The 21,790-nt window shown below is 36.4% G+C and overlaps 1 protein-coding gene and 1 long non-coding RNA gene across 19 annotated transcripts in view; one reads left to right on the forward strand and one right to left on the reverse strand.

The window, feature by feature from the left end:
• LOC123875585 (potassium/sodium hyperpolarization-activated cyclic nucleotide-gated channel 2) overlaps nucleotides 1-21,790 on the forward strand; it is a 280,825-nt gene that overhangs the window by 216,136 nt on the left and 42,899 nt on the right. For 9 of the 18 annotated variants that reach the window (XM_045921492.1, XM_045921494.1, XM_045921496.1 and 6 more), the window contains 2 exons: nucleotides 12,369-12,493; nucleotides 12,977-13,131. In XM_045921492.1, the coding sequence (XP_045777448.1) occupies nucleotides 12,369-12,493; nucleotides 12,977-13,131 (280 nt within the window). Of the gene's footprint in view, nucleotides 1-3,744; nucleotides 3,999-12,368; nucleotides 12,499-12,974; nucleotides 13,132-21,790 lie in introns of those variants that run through there. The other 9 variants (XM_045921493.1, XM_045921495.1, XM_045921497.1 and 6 more) reach the window with 4 other exon arrangements.
• Nucleotides 5,080-17,655, reverse strand: LOC123875608. Its single transcript, XR_006798181.1, has 3 exons — nucleotides 17,568-17,655; nucleotides 9,029-9,032; nucleotides 5,080-5,094 (listed from the first exon to the last, which is right to left on the reverse strand). It is a non-coding gene; the product is annotated as an uncharacterized LOC123875608 (long non-coding RNA).

The raw sequence follows: 21,790 nt of genomic DNA on the forward strand, positions 1-21,790 counted from the left end.
AACTACCGAGTATCTAATGAAAAGCTAAAAAACCAGACGCTGTTCCAATAATACAGACATAATGTTCTGATAACAGTGATCAGCCATCAACTTTTAACAAATTTTTTTTTTGTATATTTTATTGCAATCCCACTACACTCTGCTGGAACGATTCTTATAGAATTTCACTTAACGAATATTTTCACATAACCGTCATCAATATTATTATCAGCGCTACAGTCTTTTGAGGTCCCATATCTGCTCCAGAAGATTTTTCCATCTGTTTCTGTCATTAGCGCTCGGTTTTTAGCTCCTAATTCCAAGCACTTATTAGCGTCTTGGTTAATTCCATCTAACATCGACCTAGTAGCTACCAAAGCACACAGATCTACTTATGTGGCCAAAGTTGTACGTCCACGTCCATCTGGGTGCGATGATATTAGTTTTCTCGCAATCGATGCTCATGCATGAGCTACACGTGTCCATCCCATTGCAATTTTGGGATTTTAATGTAGTACTGGACAATTGGCTCATTAAACATATTATACACCTTAAAATTGTATCTAAAGCCCCTACCTACAAAACAATAATATGTATTACTAAACTTTGGGTTCCAAACTGCTCAATTTTATTATACAGAAATAACGTTGACATAAGCAGAAAAACAGAAAATCTGCCGATTGCAAATTGATTTAGTTTCTTCTCCCTTTTCTCTGCATATTTTGATTGTGTAATAGTTTTGAAGCAAAAAATTCAAATTAACTATTATTATTATTATACAAAAAAAAGCATTAGTAAGTTTTTGCTAGCAAATTCCTGATCCTGAGTTAATACCTACATTTTGAGAACCAGTTTCGTACTTAATAAGGTCGTTTGATTGGTTAAATGTGACTGCTATTATAAATGCAGCATTTTTATTTAACTCGTTAGATGAAATATCCTTGACAAACTTCGTAATAGATTAAGGTGATACATTACATTTAGGTATATTATTTGTGTACCTACCTACCTACCTGCTACTAAGATAATCGCCGATTTCATTAACTTATATGGATCTAGGTTTTTCAAAAATCAGGTTGGAACTAGGAACTCTTTGATTTTCCGCTATAAAATTCCATGTCGGAGATGGAAGCTATATCCTCTATGAATCTGTGAATCGTAATATCTATCGTAATATCGATCTATGAATTGTAATAGACATTTGAATTTTTAACTGCTTCTGTACCTAATTTAATAAGTGATTCATTCTAAAGGTAGTAAGTACTGCAATGATCTTTTCGCGTCATTGGCTATAAATGAACTATTTTTAAGAATATCGATCTCCACACCCAACAGGAAATCGAATCGAATCCGGTACCTTTTATATTAGAACTGATTCTTTTAACCTAACCCCAACAGAATTAGATATACCTATCTGCAATGAACTAAGTACGTGATATATCAATTGATGTGTTTACCACCCACCATGTTGCTTACATCGGGTATTTAAAACCTACGTCTTATTTATATCTTCCATTCTGTGTTCCTGCTACTCCTAAATCAACATTACCACCGCAGTAACAATAGCTAACCCTGTTGATGATTTTAGCGAAGGGAGTACTTTTAAATCTTAGTCATTGTTTTTAACCTGACTTCGACTGCATACAGATTATAATTTATAACTTTGTATATTAAATAAAATGTAAGTGTGTATCTATAATTTCGAAATAACTATCTCATATTAAGCTCATTTGGTTATTTGAACTGACTGAATCACTCTTTTTAAAAAATTTCAATCAATTTTTATCTATATTTTTTTTCTTCCAAGACCTGTTCTCACTTAGCTGCTTCTAAACTGGTTGTGAAAGTCTAAGCGATTTAACCTGGAAGTTTTTATAAACAAAGTTTCTACTAGTATATGTACATATAGTACTAGAAGTCGCTAAATTGCTTGGCGGCCGGCAGCACTAATTTGCCAGTAAGGTGGTAAATAACCACGGCCGTTGTGTCTCACCAGAACAAATGAACTGATTAAGAAATCATAATTTCCCAGACTGATCCAGCTGGAAATCGAACCTGAATCCTTCCACTTAAGTAAATTCTGTTGGTGAAAGAATTCTTAAAATCGGTTCAGTAATTTCAGAGATTACTTCCTACAATCAAACTCACAAACTTTACATTCCGTCCTAAAAACCAAACCGTCCTTTTTTTAACAATATCAAATAGAAAATAACAGGCTGAATTGAGAACTTTTTGGAAATTGGTTAAAAAGATATCCTACTACAGATAACCTACTACTCTAAAATCTAAGTAGTTGGAGAAAGAATATTGACGCTAATTTCTTTTATCCGCCTTTAATTCACCGCTTCCGCATCAGTCTATTTAAAACACATAAAATTCATGTGATATCAATTTTTATGTTCAATTGGACAAATAAAGCGGGCTGCCCTTGACACAGCGGCCAAACATTATCCTTTTGTCTCAATTGCTCAGTAATTGTCGGGGACGACTTCAGTTCTATTCTGAGATATAATTTGCAGTAGCTGTCAAATTGCACCTTAACTGAGACTTGGGATTACCTCTAGAATCGTTTGATGTCTTGTATATCTGTGAATTGCGTGTACAGAACCAACATGTATTATTTTATACCAACAGCATTCTTTTTGACTGTTTAGTAGGACTAGGACATAGGACAGGACAAAACATCTGCGCAGATACGGGGTTTCTGTCCTGTCGGGACAAAAATTAGCTTTTGTCCGTCTTAGGAATGCAAGCTATCGCTGTACCGAATTTCGTCAAAAATGGGTGGGCCGTGAAAGGATAACTGACAGACAAAAAGGCACACTTTTGCATTTACAATATCAGTGTGGATTACAAATATATATTTTTTCAATACAAATTAAAATAATTGGGGCCAGTTAATAAAATACCTATTTATATTATAACGTCTGTAAAATGGATCTTCAAATGGTCTGAAAAATGAATCAACATCGTGAACGCTAAGTCATATTAAAATAGATTTAAAAATTTGTCTTTTCCAGTGCTGTTTGAACAAAATTCATTGGATTATTCGCAAATTTACTTTGCATAATCCTCAGATGTAATTTGCAATTCTTCCAGATCGAATCACCTGATAAGAGTGTTACCTCGTGTTCTTACTGCATATCATTTTCATATTTCAGTGAACACTTTTATATTTTAAACTAGAAAATGCCCGTGATATTGATAGTGTACAAGAATATAATCGGAATTTTATCCGACTTAATTATTAAGATTTTATATAAATATCCTTCAAATCTGAATACATAATTAATAATAGATATATATATATATTTTACTCGTATATCATACCTATATTATACATCTATCCATTGTGAGATCTGTACTGCAGAGCTCTGATTAAAATAAGCAAGTTTAAATTTTTAAAAATTAAAACACTACAGTGTCCACCCATTTTGATTTTTTTTTTTCAAAAAATTATAGCCAGTGTTATTCGGGATGCTGTAAGGATTCTTACGATACCTCGTACGTCCAAATCTGTTCGGGCATTTAGAAGTTATGGTGGAATAAAAACTTACGTAATATAGGCATACATACACCCTGAAAACATTACACTCCTTTTTTGGGCAGCCATGTGAAAAATCCTGAATTTCTAATCTTTGACCAATCGTTAATTTACTATAAACCGATAACGTCATACCAATTAAAGCAATAATGGCATAAAGTAGAAGTATAATATAAATCACAAAATAACTTTCTTAAGTTCAGTTTGTTCTCTCGTTTCAGCCAAATCAAAGCCAAAATAATAAATTTACATAGTCACAAAATAGTCATTTGAATCTTAGAAAAATATAATAAGTTAAGAAGATCGTCAAACTAATCCTTTATGTGTTTTTTTGTTTTTGTGTTGTGTCGATTTTGTGTGATGTCGGGACTGCATGTGTTCCCGCGATACCTAACCTCAGATCTGTAAACACAATTAATCACCACGGCTTCATTTAAAGGGAAATCTAGACTAAGGACATCCAAAATGCCGAAAGGTAAGTGCTAATGAATGGGGTGTTTAGTTCTAAGTTCTAATAATACCTAGTTGTTAAAAACTTCAGCGATCATTATTATTAATTCTAACGGTAGGTACTTTTTTTCCAACTGTAGAAACTTATTTAACACTTTCAAGTTCCAGAGAAACTCTGAAAAATCTTTTTATTTTTCAAAAAGTGTGCCTCTGTGTATTGGCGGTAACTTCACTTTTCAACTTAAGAGCTCTTTTATTTACTTTTAAATTAACTGTGACACTCAGACCTACGAACAGACAGACTGAACGAAACTGTAAGGGTTCCTTGTTCCACTAAGGACCCTTAAAAAAGGACTCTACCACTAACCAATCTGGAAGAAGCAGGGAAGAAGACCCTACTTAAGGTTAGGCTTCATTAAAATTGTAAAGGTAAATCTAGATTAAGGAACACATCCATAATGCCGAAAGGTAAGTGCTAATAAATGGGGCCTTTTACTTGGTGTTTAAGAGGGCTCTCTCCGTCACTCGTTTCATACAATCGTAGTTCCAATTTCATTTAAATATTAAGCAACCAAAGTCCATGAAATTTTGCAGACATATTCTAGAAACTAATATCTATGTCTGTGGTTTTCCAGATTTCTGTTAAAATATTCGGTTTCAAAGTTACGCGGTCTTAAAAATTTTCATACAAATCTTTGAGCCTCTGTAATTTTAAAACTACATATTTTTAGAAAAATCTAAAACACCACAGACACAGATATTAGTTTCTAGAATATGTCTGCAAAATTTCATGGACTTTGGTTGCTTAATATTCAAATGAAATTTGAACTACGATTGTATGAAACGAGTGACGGAGGGAGCCCTGTTAATTGTAAGTTCTATCAATAGTTTACAATTTGTATTTTTTTATTCTTATTCAAGTTAGACTTTGACTTCGATCCTACTGGTAGGTACGAGTAAGTAACCATAAGATGACAGCAGGCTAATCGGTCCCTGTACGAAATCGTACTGGAACTCCAAATCGTTTAACGGTAGGGCTCTGATGTTATTTATTTAGGAAAGTAGGGTTAGCAATGATTAGTACGTTCGGCTTATATAAAAGGTGTTAATTTATGTATTTACTCTTATTACATATTATTATGCGGTTTTAAATTAGTTAATAACAATAAAAATGTATTTTTCATTTTTTTATCTTTTTTAACTAGGTATCCCAGTCTTTTGTTCAGGTCTGTCTGTTGCTAGTCTAAAATATTAAGTGCAGAGTTCTCAACAATAACCACTGAGTGAGATGGAACATGAGCATTAGACATGTATTGGGATTATACTATGGAAAAACTTGACACCAAAAAATTTTTTGAAAAAAATCTGTAGGTATTTACATACTTTGTCACGGTCTCTGCTCGATTCGACTAAAGGAAATTAACCAAGAAATCCTAGAAAAATCCGATAACATTGGAATGTTAATTTCCTTGCCAACCGCTTGATATTTCAGCTTTTCCGTAAGAAAACCGCAGTCGTCTTGAATTTATCGATTACCATGTCACGTGGCTTCACTTGCAATACGATCACAATTGCTTACATACGAGGACTACGTACTGAGGCTTACTTACCTATCGGGAAGTCCCTGGGTAAAGAGGTCAGGATTTCATGATAAGAAATATTCTACCACTACGCAACTCTGAAGGGAACTCTATAACATATTATCAGAAATCCTTCTTTTAGTGGTACTAAATTAATCCACACTAATATTATAAATTTAAAAGTCTTTCTGTATGTCTATCTGCTAGCTTTTCACGGTTTTATCCGATTTTGGCGAAAGGTACAAGTATAGATTGTATCCAGGAGACGGACATAGGCTTTTTTGGTCTCGCAAAATCAAAACATTCGCATAGGATTTCTTAAAAACCTAAATCCACGTAGATTCATAGACATCATCTGGTTGGTATATTCAGAGATAGCTTGCATCCTGGACTCCGATATATTTTCTTAGGCTAAATTTTTATCCAGGAAAATCAAAATAATCTAAATCCACGCGGACGAAGTCGCAGGCATCATATGAAAAAACAATTCATAACATTAAAACATTCATCCAGTCGTGCCTGTTTATGAAAAGCTGCAGGTATAGGGAGATATCTGCTTTTGACATTAACTGATTAAAAATAAGTGCCAATTGATTCATTGAGGAAAAATTAATTGAACGATAATGCTATTAAAAACAGAATAGTTATAAACCAGGAAATTGGAATTGAAAAATGATGTTTTTTACAAAATAAGCGACATAAAACGACAATGTCTCGATTTTTATGTAATTAAAATTGTTTTTTCTGACTCACGTGGCTGGTCTCGTGATGTCATCGCGAATAAGCCGCATTGCCCACCGTCGATTTCAAGGTTGAAGAAGAATGCACTGTAACTGTATTATTTGCGATACGTATCGCCCTAATGCTGGTCGCATAGACGACGGTAAAAGCGCAAAAGTTGTAAAAAGTGGAATGCGTACTAAAAAAATACGAGTAAAGTAAGGTCACATCAATAGCACGAAAAGGCCGCATTAAGCGCATCAAATTAAAATGAGTGACGAAAGCATTCGCCAACACTGAGTGACGCATGTTTACCGCGTACGTAAAACTTAAAAGTATTTAAGTACTAGAAAATTGAAAGAAATTATCAAAGATTGAAATCAGTAATGAAAATGCGCTGTTTGCGGTTCGGTGTCATGGTGCATTGTCACCATTGATGCTTCAATAGCTCAACGGCCAAACAAGCGACTTAACTCCAAAGGTCAAAGGTACAGAGTACAGACCACAGTCCCCATTAGCTGTAATATACCGTATTCCCAGCATAAGTTTAGCGTAATCGTTGATATACAATTTAACGAGTCTATTTAACGAATCTAGCAAAAATGTTTATGAATTTTTTTCTTGTAACAAGTTTTGTTAACGCGTCTTTTAGATTGTATAAAATATCCTATGGATGTATCCAAAGCCCTAGTGCAACTTTTAAAGTTAACGTTGACACTGCAGGAAGGGACAGAAAACCGAAAACTTTCCTAGTTTCCATCCCATTTCCATTTAACTGACTTCTTGGGACTGACTTTTTCATTCTAAATGACAGATAGGTATGCATAGTTTACGTCAACTTGCAACGATACCTGCGCACGCGAATTCGGAATTTGGAATTTGTAAGTTTGATGTTTAATTTGACTGAAAAAAACTTTGAAATTCTGTGGGGTTTTTGAAGAATAATCTCGGTTAAATTTGTGTATTTTACAGAATTTTGATTTAAATAACTTGAATACATTTCTTGGTTTACTTTTTTTACTCTATACTTTCAAACATCTTTCATATAGTCAATTATTTTAGTAAGATATACCTATATAATCGTTATCTAATCGTCAATAATAATCGTAAAGCTAATCTCTAAATGATAAGTAATCGTTTCATCATAAGAAAGAACCTTAAATGGCACTTTGGCATTTTAGCTACAAACAAGGGAAACGATTTATATGTCCCTCGAGTTCTATTTAGGCTGTTGTTGCTCTGAATAGCCGGACTTGGCTCAGATTTTAATTAAGGTACCTCGATGGTCCCGAAATTAATATCTGGATCGGAACATCTGATACTTTGAATAAATACCCACTGAAGAGAGAGAGACTGTCGTTTCAACTTTCAAGTGCTGCTCGGAAGTATCTCGAAGCGGATGTTTTTATATCGGATCATCTAGGCATAATTATGAATCCCGGCGAAAAGAATGAATAAAATAAGCATGCATAATATGTATAACTAGATGATACTGGCAACTCCGTCCGCGTGGATTTAGGTTTTTAAAAATCCCGTGGGAACGCCTTGTTTTTCTGGAATAAAAAGTTGCTGAAGTCAATTTCCGAAGCGTAAGGTACGTCTTTACCAATTTTCGTATAAATCGCCTTAAGAATTCCGTAGGAACTCTTTGCTTTTCTGCGAGTATAACTTATATTCAAGGGCACATAAATAGGTAAAAGGGGTTCCCCGGAAAAAAGTAACCGTAGTTCCAATTTAATAAAATTAATCTACTTAATAGATATGTAAGATAAACAGGTAGAGTAAAGAGCCAAATCTAAATAGTCTAGTTATAGTCAATGAACCTATCTAAATCTATCCAAAGAGTTTAAAAGTTATAACTTAAAGTTGGTACTTATTGATGGTTTATGAAGTCCGTGATATCGCTCATGATAGAATAAATTCAATATTATTACATCGTTTCTATTTCAATAAACCTTAAGAAGTAACGTTACATAATGTGATATTGTATCCAGTAATACTATTGTAGCAACACGAGAAAATTCCCAGAACTCATTTGAACCCTCGCAAGATACGAGTATAATGATTCCAAATTGAATATCCCTCGTCTCTTAGTAGCTGCAGTGTCTTTACCATCAATGAGACATGGTACATTATACGTCGCATGTGTAGGCATGAGTATGCCCATTACAGTTGATAAAACAGACGATTAAACAATGAGCCAATGGCACTTCATTGATTCAAGTGGCGTCAATAGTGTAACTGGAGATCTCCAATCAACCGACGCTGAAGAACATCGCACTGCCTTAATAGCTAAACCGTTCAGACATCTGTCTTCAAATGGTGCTGCTGTTTTTGTTACAGGTTGGGATTGATTGCGATTTATTAAAATTGCACTTTCCGAAATCGCTTTTCTAGCACATCAGGACCCCAACATCTATCGGTTTTTCGAACTATGTGTTCTTGCCTCCCATTGCCACTTCAACTACGCAACCTGTTGCGCTATATTGGTTACTCTGGTTCTCTTGAGGATCTACTCATTCCTGATATTATGGTCACGTAGAAAACTCCAAGCATAGCTCTCCCCATCACCCGCTGATTACTCTGAGATTTCTTATAAGGCCCATAGATAGCGACTATGTCTCGAATCCATAATGCCATCGCTGACAACACGCACTGTTCGAAAATTTTGTTCTTCAAGCGTTGAGGAATATTGGATGAGAAGACGTTTCGAACCATCAAACCTCATGCTAAGTACACTATTTTCTTCGTAAACTGTACTGTTAAGATTGTATTGTGATATCTTTTTAAGGATTAAGAACACATGCAAGCGATGAGTTTATAATAGCCAGCTACATCAGTGCTACTTAACTCACTCATTTGCTTATCTAAGAAAACTGCCGGAACAATGACAACATTACAAAATCTGCCAAACAGGTCGCACTGAACACTATAAACAGGAAACGTTTATATTAAGCACCACTGTGCAAGCGCATACATTGGAAAGAACAATAACCATTTGCCTTGATTGCCGCGCCTCGGGCACTCGCCATTGTACGCTGAATGCCTACATCTCTATTGATTTCGGTCTACGTACTGACCCGTGTATTGTTAAGCTAAAAACGGATTCAATTTCGTTATTGCTTTCGCGTGCCTTGCAAACTATTTTTAGCTCTTGTTTCTTGTAGATAAATGTTCCTTGTACGTTCCTTTTTCAAATAAACCTAGAGTATACCTACTTGGCTGCGATCACACGTGATTGAAAATGGAGATGCAGCCTTGCCTATTTTCTCTTGATTTATAGGCATGTGAAAACTTTTTTTCTTCTGTACAAGCGGTGATGGCCTCGGTTAAGATGTCGTCGGCCTCCTTGTTCGAGGTCCGAGGTTCAATCCTATAACTTTTCGGAGCTATGTGCGTTTTAAGCAATGTTAAATATCACTTGTTTTAACGTAAAGGAAAACATCGCGTTGTGAGGAAGCCTGGATGCCTGAGAGTTCTCCATAATATTCTCAAAGGTGTGTGAAGTCTGCCAATGCGCAATTGGCCAGCATGATAGACTATGGCCAAACTTATTCTGAGAGCAGACCTGTGCTCGTTGCAAGCGGTGGGTCAAGTACCTTAATTGACATATTCGTTAACAAGTTAGAACACATATTAGGTGTCTATGGTAAAACTCATTAAACTACAACTTAATATGATTGCTCGTGTCGCCGACGACAGATACAGTGACCACCAATAGGTTAATGAACTAACTAATTGGTTTCGCACGGAAATCTAATTGCTCGTGCGATAACTAGAACTGCTAGCTCAGTTTATGCTAGGATTTAAATTTAATCTAATTTAAGATGTTAAGAAAGGAAAAATTAAAGAAAAGTACTGAAATGAATGCATCGGCATAATATGACCGAAATGCATTTTAAAAATGTGTTCATCTTCATAAACAATCCATCGCTGGCTTACTGAACTGTTCTCAAGAACTGAGCACAGTTCCCTCTCAGAATGAGAAGGGTTTAGGACATAGTCTGCCATGCTGGCCCAGTACGAATTGGAAGACTTCACACACCTTAGAGAACATTATGCAGAACTCTCAGACGTGCAGGTTTCCTCACGATGCTCGCTAAAGCAAGTGATATTTAATTTCTTCAAATGCACATAGTTCTGAAAAGTTAGAGGTGCGTACCCGGGATCGAACCCCCGACCTCTTGAGTAGGAGACAAACGTCCTAACTGCCAGGCTATCACAGACTCACTTGATACATATTTATAGCGATTTATAGTATTCTCACGACAATTGATTATTTTACGACTAGAACCATTATAGAATTGCAGGACAGAAGCGTAATAAAATGTTCAGAGGTTGCACTTAAAAGGACAAAGTTGTTCAACTATTCATGGGCGTAACTAATTAGATACAGCGGGAATGAACTTAACTTTTAAAATTATACACGGGGGAATACTAACTTTTCAGACTTGGTAGGTGTTTCACGTCACTGCCCTTGACCTCTTTATCTCATCCTCTTGGATAGAATTTTGACTAACCTGCCCGGGCCATTTGTCTAGGCTATTAGAACCAAGGATAGCTAAAGTACGTTAACTTTGGACTTGTTATATCAATTTTACTCAGGGACGATATCTACGTAAATTACAAATTAGTAAGTAAATTATAAAATTAAGTCGATACAATGATTTAAATACGAAGATTTGGAAGAAGCTTAAAAATGCTGCGATAGTCTTTTATGATCGGTTTTATTAAAAGTAGAGCCAGGCATCACCGTCATGAAAAACGATATGTCTGGTCTAGGTATATCGTCTATTATCTATATTATGCTGTCTATTGAAGTCAGATGTGAGAATGACAGCAGTGACAAATGTCGGACATCCGCGTACTTTCATTTGTCTGGGACGTCTGGCTGTCATTACTAACAAGTGCTAACTTTCACATGTTTTAGAAATACCTAATGTTTTGTAACCTAACTAATCTGTAGTACGCGATAGATCGAGATGGCGATAGGGGTATGAGGCGGGGGACGCTCCACAAACCCGCACTATCCCACTTCGATTTAACGCGGGGATGTACGGGTGTGCGGGGCGTCCTCACCGCGATTGCCATCTCGACCTGTCGCGCAATATAGGTACCCGTTAGGCACCTCTTAATTTTTTAACAAGTACATAATAGTGCGTATTAGATATGTCAGAAGAGGAATTTAAAAAGACTAACTTGTCCCGTCTGACGATCTATGAAGGTTGCCTAACAGCTAGGTTAGAAACTTGATATTTTGACGTAGATGCTCCCACGAATGTATGAATAGGACGAATGTACGCGCTATTCATACTAAGGGGGTTAAATGGGGGATGAAAGTTCGTATGAAATTCGACCATTTTTCAAGATATATCTATGAAAATTGGTGTATTTGGGTTTTTGAGCAAAAATGAAAGCAATACGTGTTTCAGGATTTATCAAAAATTCCATTCGAGCGACCCACCGAAGCGGGTTAGCTAGTAACTAGTTTATATACTTATAGTAAACTTTTATGACAAGATTGTAGGGACTTAAGTAAGTAGGTAGACTTAAGTATAGTAGACTATAAAATACTTAATTCAAGTTGGTACACTATGCCAAAGACCTTTCAGAGGATGAAACGAGCAAGGTGGTCTTACGAACAAGATTTCTTCTTTAAACTTTTTTACGATGAAGGAGCTTAGATTTTCTGCTTTGCTGAAGGTAGTTAGTTAACCTTGATGGCATATATTACGGTTCCTATATCAGGTACAGAAAAAAAAAAAAAAAAAGGAAATAAAAAAAAAATAAAAAAAAAATAATAAAATTAAAATAATTTATATAAAATTTGTTCATAATATATGTACCTAATACTAGCTGAATAGCCTCGGCTTAGCTCGGGTGAAGTTTTTGAAAATATTTTCTTAGAAAAAAGTTGCATGTCGCATCAGTTCTGTTTAGTTAAAGCTCTAGGTACATAATAAAAAGAAAACCTACATTCAAAATTTCATTTTTCTAGACCCAGCAATTTAAGCGACGTATTGATATGTCGGTCAGTCAATCTATTCATTTAAGTAGGTATATGTTATAATGGATGTTTCCCTTGTATGTTGCAGGCGACGCCGATATGTCGCTGAAGCAGGGCAGCGGCACCGGCAAGGTCCACTTCGGTGGCTTGGACGATGTGTCCCTGTACGGCACACCCGTGGAGCCCGCGCCCCCGGTCTCCGACGCCAAGCAGGTGACTACTACTTTTTAAATTCCATCAATAATACATACTAATACATTTTTTGAATTCGGCACGGCGGCGACGCGGCGGCGGCCAATCTCCATAGTGATTAGCCACCAGTATGCATTCTCTATTCCCTCACTCTCATAGCCCGATGGGACGGAAATCCGACACGACTGGAGAGAGTACAGGCGCAGGACCAACGGCTTTACGTGCTCTCCGAGGTAATCTAGCCGGACCATTGTCACCAGATTTGTCATTGGAACCAGAAGGGCACAATTATTATGAGACTTGCCAGTTATATTTTGTTCAGAATTTCAGCATCAATGTTAACAATTAATACTCGTTAAGTAAATTCATTTAGCAGATACCTACTCGTAGTTAAGAAGTCGAGAACTTAAGTTTCCATTAGTATTTGAGAATTCGTGAAACTGTGACGTAGGTACTCTTGGTATAAATGTATCCATGACGTTAACCATACCTCAACTCCTCAAGCAGGGGTTCCTGCGCAACCAGCTGCAGGCCCTCTTCCAGCCCACCGACAACAAGCTCGCCATGAAGCTCTTCGGCTCCAAGAAGGCCCTCATGAAGGAGCGTATCAGACAGAAGGCGGCGGGGCATTGGGTCATCCATCCTTGCAGTAGTTTTAGGTGAGTCGAGTTTTTGACTTCTATTCCGTAAAAAAATTCGTGGTACATCGATAAAGTGTTTTGTTCAAGGTACTTACCAAGTTTATGACGCAAAAATTGTTAATGATAATAAAAATATTACGGACTCAGCCCTAAAATAAAGGAAAAATGAATACAAGAATTTAAAAAGGGTACTTGTAATTTACTAGGAATAAGCAAAGCATTTTTAGGTACCTACTGAAGACTTCAGATTGGCATTTATATGTTGTCAATTTTTTGTTCTACTGGTTCTACTATTCTATACGTCTCGTGCGACTCATCTTGTAATACGCGATGATTTTCGTTGAAGAATTCTTTACATAGATGGCGACGATAAGTAAAAAAGTTTTAGAAATCACTCAAAGCATTTTGAAATCATGAAAAATTTATTAAGTAATATGTATTTTTCTTTGGAGCCTTATTGTTTTTGTTGGATTAGATCTCAAAAAAAAAGATGAAAAATGTAAGTAGGTATCTGTTGTAGTATTTTTACTCTTTTCAATTAAAATGGCGGCTCAAACGACGCAGTGGACGTACTTTTCCGTCGCATAAAATGTTTCAGTCTGAACGTTAACGCAAGCTATAAAAGTTTGAATTGCATCCACGTTCGTTGCATTTCCAGCGTCAGAAGTCGTAAGTCGTAAACTAGTACTTAAATAAAAGTTCCAAGTCCTTTTAAGACTTCGAGACTTCAGACAAACATTCTTTCTAATTAGACCCATTGCTTTATACATAATTGAAACAGAGATCCTAATGTAACTTTTCGAGGTAAGCTCGTTTTTTTCATCGCTACAGGATTGTAAAAGTTAATGAGAAAGGCGTATCGGTCTGATTGTGTTCGGACTGCTAGTATCACGATTTGGTAAAAATATATGTTAAAACAAGTGTAAATTAAAAATTTATAACACCCCCGACAAGTGAAGGTTACAGTAATAACTAGAAAAGAGCTCATATCTTTCAAACGCCTGAACCGATTTTCTTGGATTATAGCTAAGAACACTCTCGGTCACCACCTTTGAAACAAAAAAAAAAACTAAATCAAAATCGGTTCATTAATTTAGGAGCTACGATACCACAGGCAGATACACAGATACACGGATACACAGATACACACATCAAACTTATAACACCCCTCTTTTTGGGTCGGGGGTTAATTAGAGGGTGAGGTATTGATTGATATTAATAACGAAGCGACATAGTAGCTAAGTGACTAAGGTTCACAATAAAGAGACAAAAAAAAAATTGGAATGTCATAAGTTATAATACAGTGCGTGAAATCGACGATCTCATCGGGCGTATCACGAGTTTTGCATGTTGTTTGTGTGGACTTACCCTAATGAGTATGGGTTATTACTTATTGACGTATAAGAGCTCTCAGAGATACAGTTGAATTAATCCAGACGATAACGTGTTTAAACGCTTACAAAAGTAAACATTACCCATAATAAAAAATAAACAAGTCGAGATAATCTATGACGTCAGTAGGCCGTGAATCAAATTATCAAAGCTCAACCCAAATTAAGATCCATCAAATATTCTCACTAACAAAGTTAATTTGCGATGCAGAGGAAACCATTCAAGGCTCTACCGAGCTTTGACTGAATGTAAGGCTTGAGCAGACAGAACGACACGTGACGACAAAGTTTGATACATTCATTGCTCCTTGATACGTTACGCGCCTATTCGGATTGCAAACCCAAAAAATTATAGGTATTTTTATGGTAAGCTCTTATGTGTAAAGCTTTAAGCAATTAAGTATCACTTGCTTTTACGGTAAACGAAAATATCGTAATGAAACCTGCATGCCTCAGAGTTCTCCATAATGTTCTCAAACGTATGTGAAGTCTGCCAATCTGAACTTGACCAGCGTGGTAGACTATGGCTAAACCCTTCTCATTCTGAGAGGAGACCCGTGCTCAGTAGTGAGCCGACGATCATGACTGATGATGTTGAAATATTATCATTATACCTACCTGGCATCTATTTACTTGTTAAATTCAACTATTGTCATTCTAAAACCCACTTTGAAACAAATGTTTTTGGTTTAAACCACGACAAATCGTGTCGCTCGCTTTTTTAACGCATGTTAGAAAAGCGTCCGTGTGAACGAGGGCTTATTTCATGAATTGATTTATCAAAGTTAATTTGTGATGCCGAGGCACCCATTGAAGCGTCCGCCGAGCTTTGGCTGAATTTTTAAACTGCACTCGAAAGATGTTTATGTTTTCTCGCCATTCATAAATTTCATTATTTCACAAAGTGCCCTCGCAACCCAAGGCCGAACAAGATTAGCACGGGATTGCCGACAAGTGCCTATTTCCGTGAATAAAATGATAAATATTTAAAACGGCTCTTCTAAATGCGCTACTAATGGGAACCACTAAAATAAAAGTACTTACCCTCTTCTTTATTTTGTACACAAATAAGGCTGCCTGCATACTACCACTTGTAGATATTTTTCTCGTATGTATGTTGCGTAAATACATGTATCACTACCCATATTATAAATGCGAAAGTATGTTTGTTTGTTGGTTTGTCCTTCAATCACGCCGCAACGGAGCAACCAATGAGCGTAGTTTTTGCAGGGTTATAGTTAAGGACCTGGAGAGTGACATAGGCTACTTTTACTACCTACCGGAAAATCAAAGAGTTCCCACGGATTACTAAAAAAACTAAATCCACGCAAACGAAGTCGCGCGCATCAACTAGTTGCAGATAAATGACAAAATGTGTCCTGCGAAAACAAAATTCTATACCTAGCTTCTCTATACATTAACAGCTTATAATCTATACCACTAAACTTTTTTTGGGGGGTAATCGGGTACTGTGAAATTTTTACCCAATAAAACCCAGAAAGAGGATTAATTGCTTACAAAGATAAATATCTCACCCAAACAAAACTTGAAAGCTTGAGTAAGTTGTTAGCGAATTAATTACTATAATTTGCAGCAGCAGAAGTAGGTATCTATTTAATTTATCTTATAAATAATTTCGGTGAAAAATTTTAGCAATGCGAATATTATACTGAAACTAGAGCATCTTGTGTACGTTTTCATATAATTTTTCATTAAATAGCTCATACGTTGTAGGCACTCATCCGCCTATAAACGTAGAATGAAAAAGCTTTTGACTGAAATTTAACGAACACCAGAGTTTTCTAAAAGGCCCATCCCTCCATATATCTAATATTTTTTTCAAATTATAATAAAAGCGTAATTAAAGAAAGGTTTACGCACGCGTTGGTGTTATTTAGAGTTACCTACCAAATGGATTTTTTAGTGCTTTCGAGTCTTCAAATGAATTTACCATAGATGATTCCGTTGCCGTATTTAGTGAAAAATCACTAAACATGAGGTGACCCACCTGCTCATTGTTCGCAAATTTTAAAAAACTTAAAAAAAAATACATTCCGAAAAAAGTTAAGAAAGGGAATTGCATTTGTAGTACTATAGTTATTATTATGAATACGAAAGTGTGTCTGTCTGTACTTCTACTAGCTTTTCACGACCCTTTTAACCGATTTTAACGTATGGTACAAAGGTAGCTTGCATCGCATGGAAAGACATACGCTACTTTTGGTTAAATCAAAGAATTTTCAAACGATTTTTAAAAATTCATCCGTTTAACCGATATTGACGACAGAGATGGCTTGCATCTCGGGGAAGGACATGGGCTACTTTTTGTCCCGGAAAAGAAAAAATTCGCATGGTATTTTAAAAAATCTAAATCCACACTGAAGAAGTCACTGGTATCATTAATTTAGTAAAGAGATTGCTTGCATTCCAAAGACCGTGGCTACTTTTTATCCCGGAAAATCATAGGTTCCCGCGGGATTTTCAAAAACTGAAACTTATGTGGTAGGTCATACCTATACTAGCTATATAGTTTTACTTATACTTATAACTAGCTGTGCCCGCGACTTCGTTCGCGTGGAATAGTGACTTTTCGGGCAGCATATTTTGAATTACATATACCGTCTTCTTTAAATTGACATAACTTTTTTATTTATGAACCGATTGACATGAAATATACACTAAATGTTAAGTGAAGCTTACTACAATATATTAGTGAAAACAGTATCTAAATCGAATAAGCCGTTTCTGATATTAGCGTGCACAAACTCTATAATAGTTCTATAACATTATCATGGAAACGTTTAAAATAATCTCCGAGAGCCAGTTCACCGGCGAGGTGACAGCTTCCGCTCGGCTCACTATCACGGTTAGAAACCTACCGATCGATTAGATATGACCGTGATTCAGTACTAGTTTATGATTATTGATTTCGCTTTCTAACTGAATGACTGACATCGACGTACCTACAGCTACGTACCTACAGCTCAAGCCAAGGTGTCCTTAAACTCGAGTTTTTGCTTGTACTTAGTAGTAATGTAAATCTCCGCTAACAAAAGCGCTAACTTTTTTTACTCATTTACTAGTTAGCCCTTGAGTGCAATCTCAGCCGGTGGTAAGCGATGATGCAGTCTAAGATGGAAACGGCTTATCCGGGCAGTTTTTATGAAACCCATACCACTTTGGTTTTTATAATTCCACGCGAGCGAAGTCGGAGTGGATCAGATATAGCTAACTTTCTTCGACTTCGTATGTATAAGTGATAATGGCGCTGATTCTGCTGTCTTTCTCTTAACTTAATTTAGAGTATCTGCATCCTCCTCTTTTTAATATTGCTAAAAAAGGACGTTACATGAATTTTACGGTTCTAAAACAATAGGCTCGCGACTGGCAGCTTAAAATCAAGAAATTTGACAGCTCTAGTAAATTTAATTTAAAACTATCAAACTGTGTACCTACCTGTCCTTTTCATATTACATTAGTAAGAAGAAAATGTGAATACTTTAAAATTTAATTGCCAACAAAATCAGTACCAATATCAAGATTTTAAGTTAAAAAAAAATTATTTATTGCGGGACATACCTAGTTGCTCTATGAGGAGGACAACTTTATGCCTACACCAGATTTGTCTTCTTTTGCATAAAATTTCTCAACAATTAACGTTTTTTCCTTTTATTTCTTTCAACAAATAAATCCATAAATAGCAAACAATCAATACCTACCTACTATCTTAGCTCATTGCACTTTGCAGGTAACTAGGTGCATTGTTATGTAGAGTACTAGAAGAACACATAATCGCCTATTCTAATTCTACTGTAGTACGACAATGTGATTATGCATTCTCGTGTTAGGTTTTAAACTATTATAGATGCTCTGGAAACTTGCATAATACCTATCTATAGTTCGCGACAGGTCGACATGGCAATTGGGATGGGGACGTCGCCCCATATAGCGATCGCGAAATATACCTACGTGTGATTTAGTTTACGCCGTGCACGCGCCGTGGTGAATGGGATTTACGCCGGACGGCGCAAGTTCGACACACGGTCTAACAATAGTCTTTAGCATGGATTATTTCCACACAATGTAGGTAACTTTCTTTCACTGTGTTATAAGAACAGATACGGTGTCATTTACATGAATTAAATCATATCTAAAAATGGTGTACAACTCCCAACAAAATAGGAATTTTACTAAGAAAAATATAAAAACAACACACGGCTCTAACTACTTAGGAGCCTATCGGTATCGCTAAAGTGTACCAAGCTATTTAGCTCTGGTACTTATACCACGTAGAAACCGTTAATGACTTGAATAAAGTGCTATGCATTTACGTCTTACTCCTTCTAGTTAGCGTGTTTACATCTCAGGCTAATCAGGCAATCTATAGAACTTACTTTGACGCTGCAGTTAAAATGATATAGGCTATAGATTTATGTCTTTGTATGAATCTATCTTGTTCTAGCTTTGTCTTTATTTCTAGCAAAGTCAAAGTGTGTTTAATCTGCATGTAACTCCAAATTCCATCCACTGTTACGAAGTAGGTGGGCATGGCTGACTTTAGTCTAATCCGGTTATACCTTTATGTTTTGAAGAATTACCGTGTACTATACGACCGAGCTGGTGTATAACGCTATTGTTCCTTCAATAAACCAGTGGAATGATGGAAATGTTTACTAATTCTGTAAGTCGAAGTTACGACTTGTAAGGAAACATTTATGAAAACACATCTCTACAATACTGGGAACTGGGAATTTACTGCAGCTTAGCTACGTAATATGCTGCCAAAAAACTTCGTATCCTCAACAAAGTCTAACAATACTTCACATCGCGGCGCCGCGCCGCGCCGGAACTGAGTAACCAACTGCCATATCCCTTCCAAGCCCGTTTCCATCTTAGACTGCATCATCACTTACCTCGAAGTGAGATAAGGGTCTAACTTGTAATGGAAAAAAACCTATGTGTCAAGTACCAGCTTGCTGCTTGATGAATTAAATTCGGTGAATCGTCGAGCAAGACAACTCATTGGCGACAAAAACATGGTCAATTCTAAGCTCCAAAATTTACAAAATTTGGAATATCGGCGAAAGGTTTCCTGTCGTTTTGTAGAGATCTGAATTTCAGAGAGTGGGCTAAGAACTATTTGATCTAATTTCCCCCTCGTAATTTTAGTATCGGACTGCATGGTATCTATATAATTATACATATAATAAAATTGTAGAAAAGTGGTGTCTGTACAATGGAAATATATAAAAAAAAGTAGCAGGGGTTGTTATTATATCGATGCCGAACCCGAAATTGTAATTAATTTTTTTTGTCTGTTTGTCTGTTTGTCTGTTTGCCTGTTTGTCTGTTTGTCTGTTTGTCTGTTTGTCTGTTTGTCTGTTTGTCTGTTTGTCTGTTTGTCTCTTTGTCTGTGTGTTTGTGCACGCTAATATCAGAAACGGCTTATTCGATTTAGATACGGTTTTCACTAATATATTGTAGTAAGCTTCACTTAACATTTAGTGTTTATTTCATGTCAATCGGTTCATAAATAAAAAAGTTATGTCAATTTAAAGAATCACGGCGAACATTTTTAACGAGAGTACGTACTACACGCCTCGCGCCTGAGCGTCCGTGGCTGTATAAAGCGCGGTCACTATTCCACGCGAACGAAGTCGCGGGCACAGCTATCGTAAAATATGTCTTCACCCCTACCACATAGTCGAAACTTGAAATTCTAGGGACTCGTACGAAGCGATTCGCTTCCTCATTTTTAATGCACAATGCTAGAATATGGAAATCCCTCCCGGCTTCTGTTTTCCCTGTCAGCTACAATATTAGGACCTTCAAGAGAAGAGTGATTAGGCACCTTCTATATAGGCAGACACGCTCACCTTAGGTTGCACCAGCACCTACAATATGGTGTCATTGCAATAAAGCGCAGCCTATATATCGTTGAGAAAATGTATAATTTATTTCGCTTGTTACATACTTTGCAGTAACATTGCATAGAATGCATTTTAACTTGTAAAACGAAATGCACCGCAAAACTTTAAGCTCCCTTTCCAAAACTTTGTGTAACATCACGTTCAAACTACTTTTATTTTTCACTTTGTTCAAATTCTACTAGAATTTCTTCTGCGACAGCTCTCTGGTGATCTTTAGTAGCACTAGGTACCTACTACTAATACTAGCGACTGCCCGCGTCTTCGTTCGCCGAAAATATTAATCCTCTTTATGTCCTATCCCGTGAGAACTTCCAAACATCTGGCCTATCTTTGGCTACATTATAAAGGGTACCTTTATGCAAAATTTCAGCTTTTTAGGTCCAAGGGTTTGGGCTTGTGAAGAACTTTTCTTTTTGTATTTATGTAGGTACCTATTGATGATAGCAGATATTCAGTATGCTGTTAATAATTACCAACTAGTTAGTACCTATTCACACACATAACCTATTAGTCACACGCGTGTATCATAAGAAAATGCTTTTTAACCCCCGACCCAAAAAGAGGGGTGTTATAAGTTTGACGTGTGTATCTGTGTATCTGTGTGTCTGTGTATCTGTGTGTCTGTGTATCTGTGTATCTGTGTATCTGTCTGTGGCATCGTAGCGCCTAAACGAATGAACCGATTTTAATTTAGTTTTTTTTGTTTGAAAGGTGGCTTGATCGAGAGTGTTCTTAGCTATAATCCAAAAAAATTGGTGCAGCCGTTTAAGAGTTATCAGCTTTTTTCTAGTTTTCTTGTAGAAAAGAAGGTTACATAACCGTTAGGTTCTTAATATTATGTCAATAGACAAATGTCAAGCTGTCAAGATGGACGTTGCCTTGATACATAATTATTTATTTGAAAATGATGTTTTGGAAAACTCTGATACTTTGGATCGTAGGCGCGGAATAGTCCAAGAAAATCGGTTCAGCCGTTTGAAAGTTATCAGGTCTTTTCGGTCTTTTCTAGTTACTGTAACTTCACTTGTCGGGGGTGTTATAAATTTTTAATTTACACTTGTATTGAATGAAGATATAACCAGTTAGAACTAAGAGCAAATCTCTGGTCCATGTCAAAGGTCACAGGTATCAGTAGACGCTACAGTAAAGGTGGGATCATACTCATAAAACACGTGAACCGATGCCCGCGGCTTCGCCCGCGTAGATTTCGGTTTTTTGAAATCCCGTAGGAACTCTTTCATTTTCCGGGATAAAAAGTATGCCTATGTCCTTCCCCGGCATGTATCCCAAGTCTGTACCTAATTTTATTAAAATCGGTTCAGTGGTTGGGCCGTGAAAACGTAGCAGACAGACAGA

This window comes from Maniola jurtina, chromosome 20 (genome assembly GCF_905333055.1).
Source record: "Maniola jurtina chromosome 20, ilManJurt1.1, whole genome shotgun sequence".
NCBI classification, from domain to species: Eukaryota; Metazoa; Arthropoda; class Insecta; order Lepidoptera; family Nymphalidae; genus Maniola; species Maniola jurtina.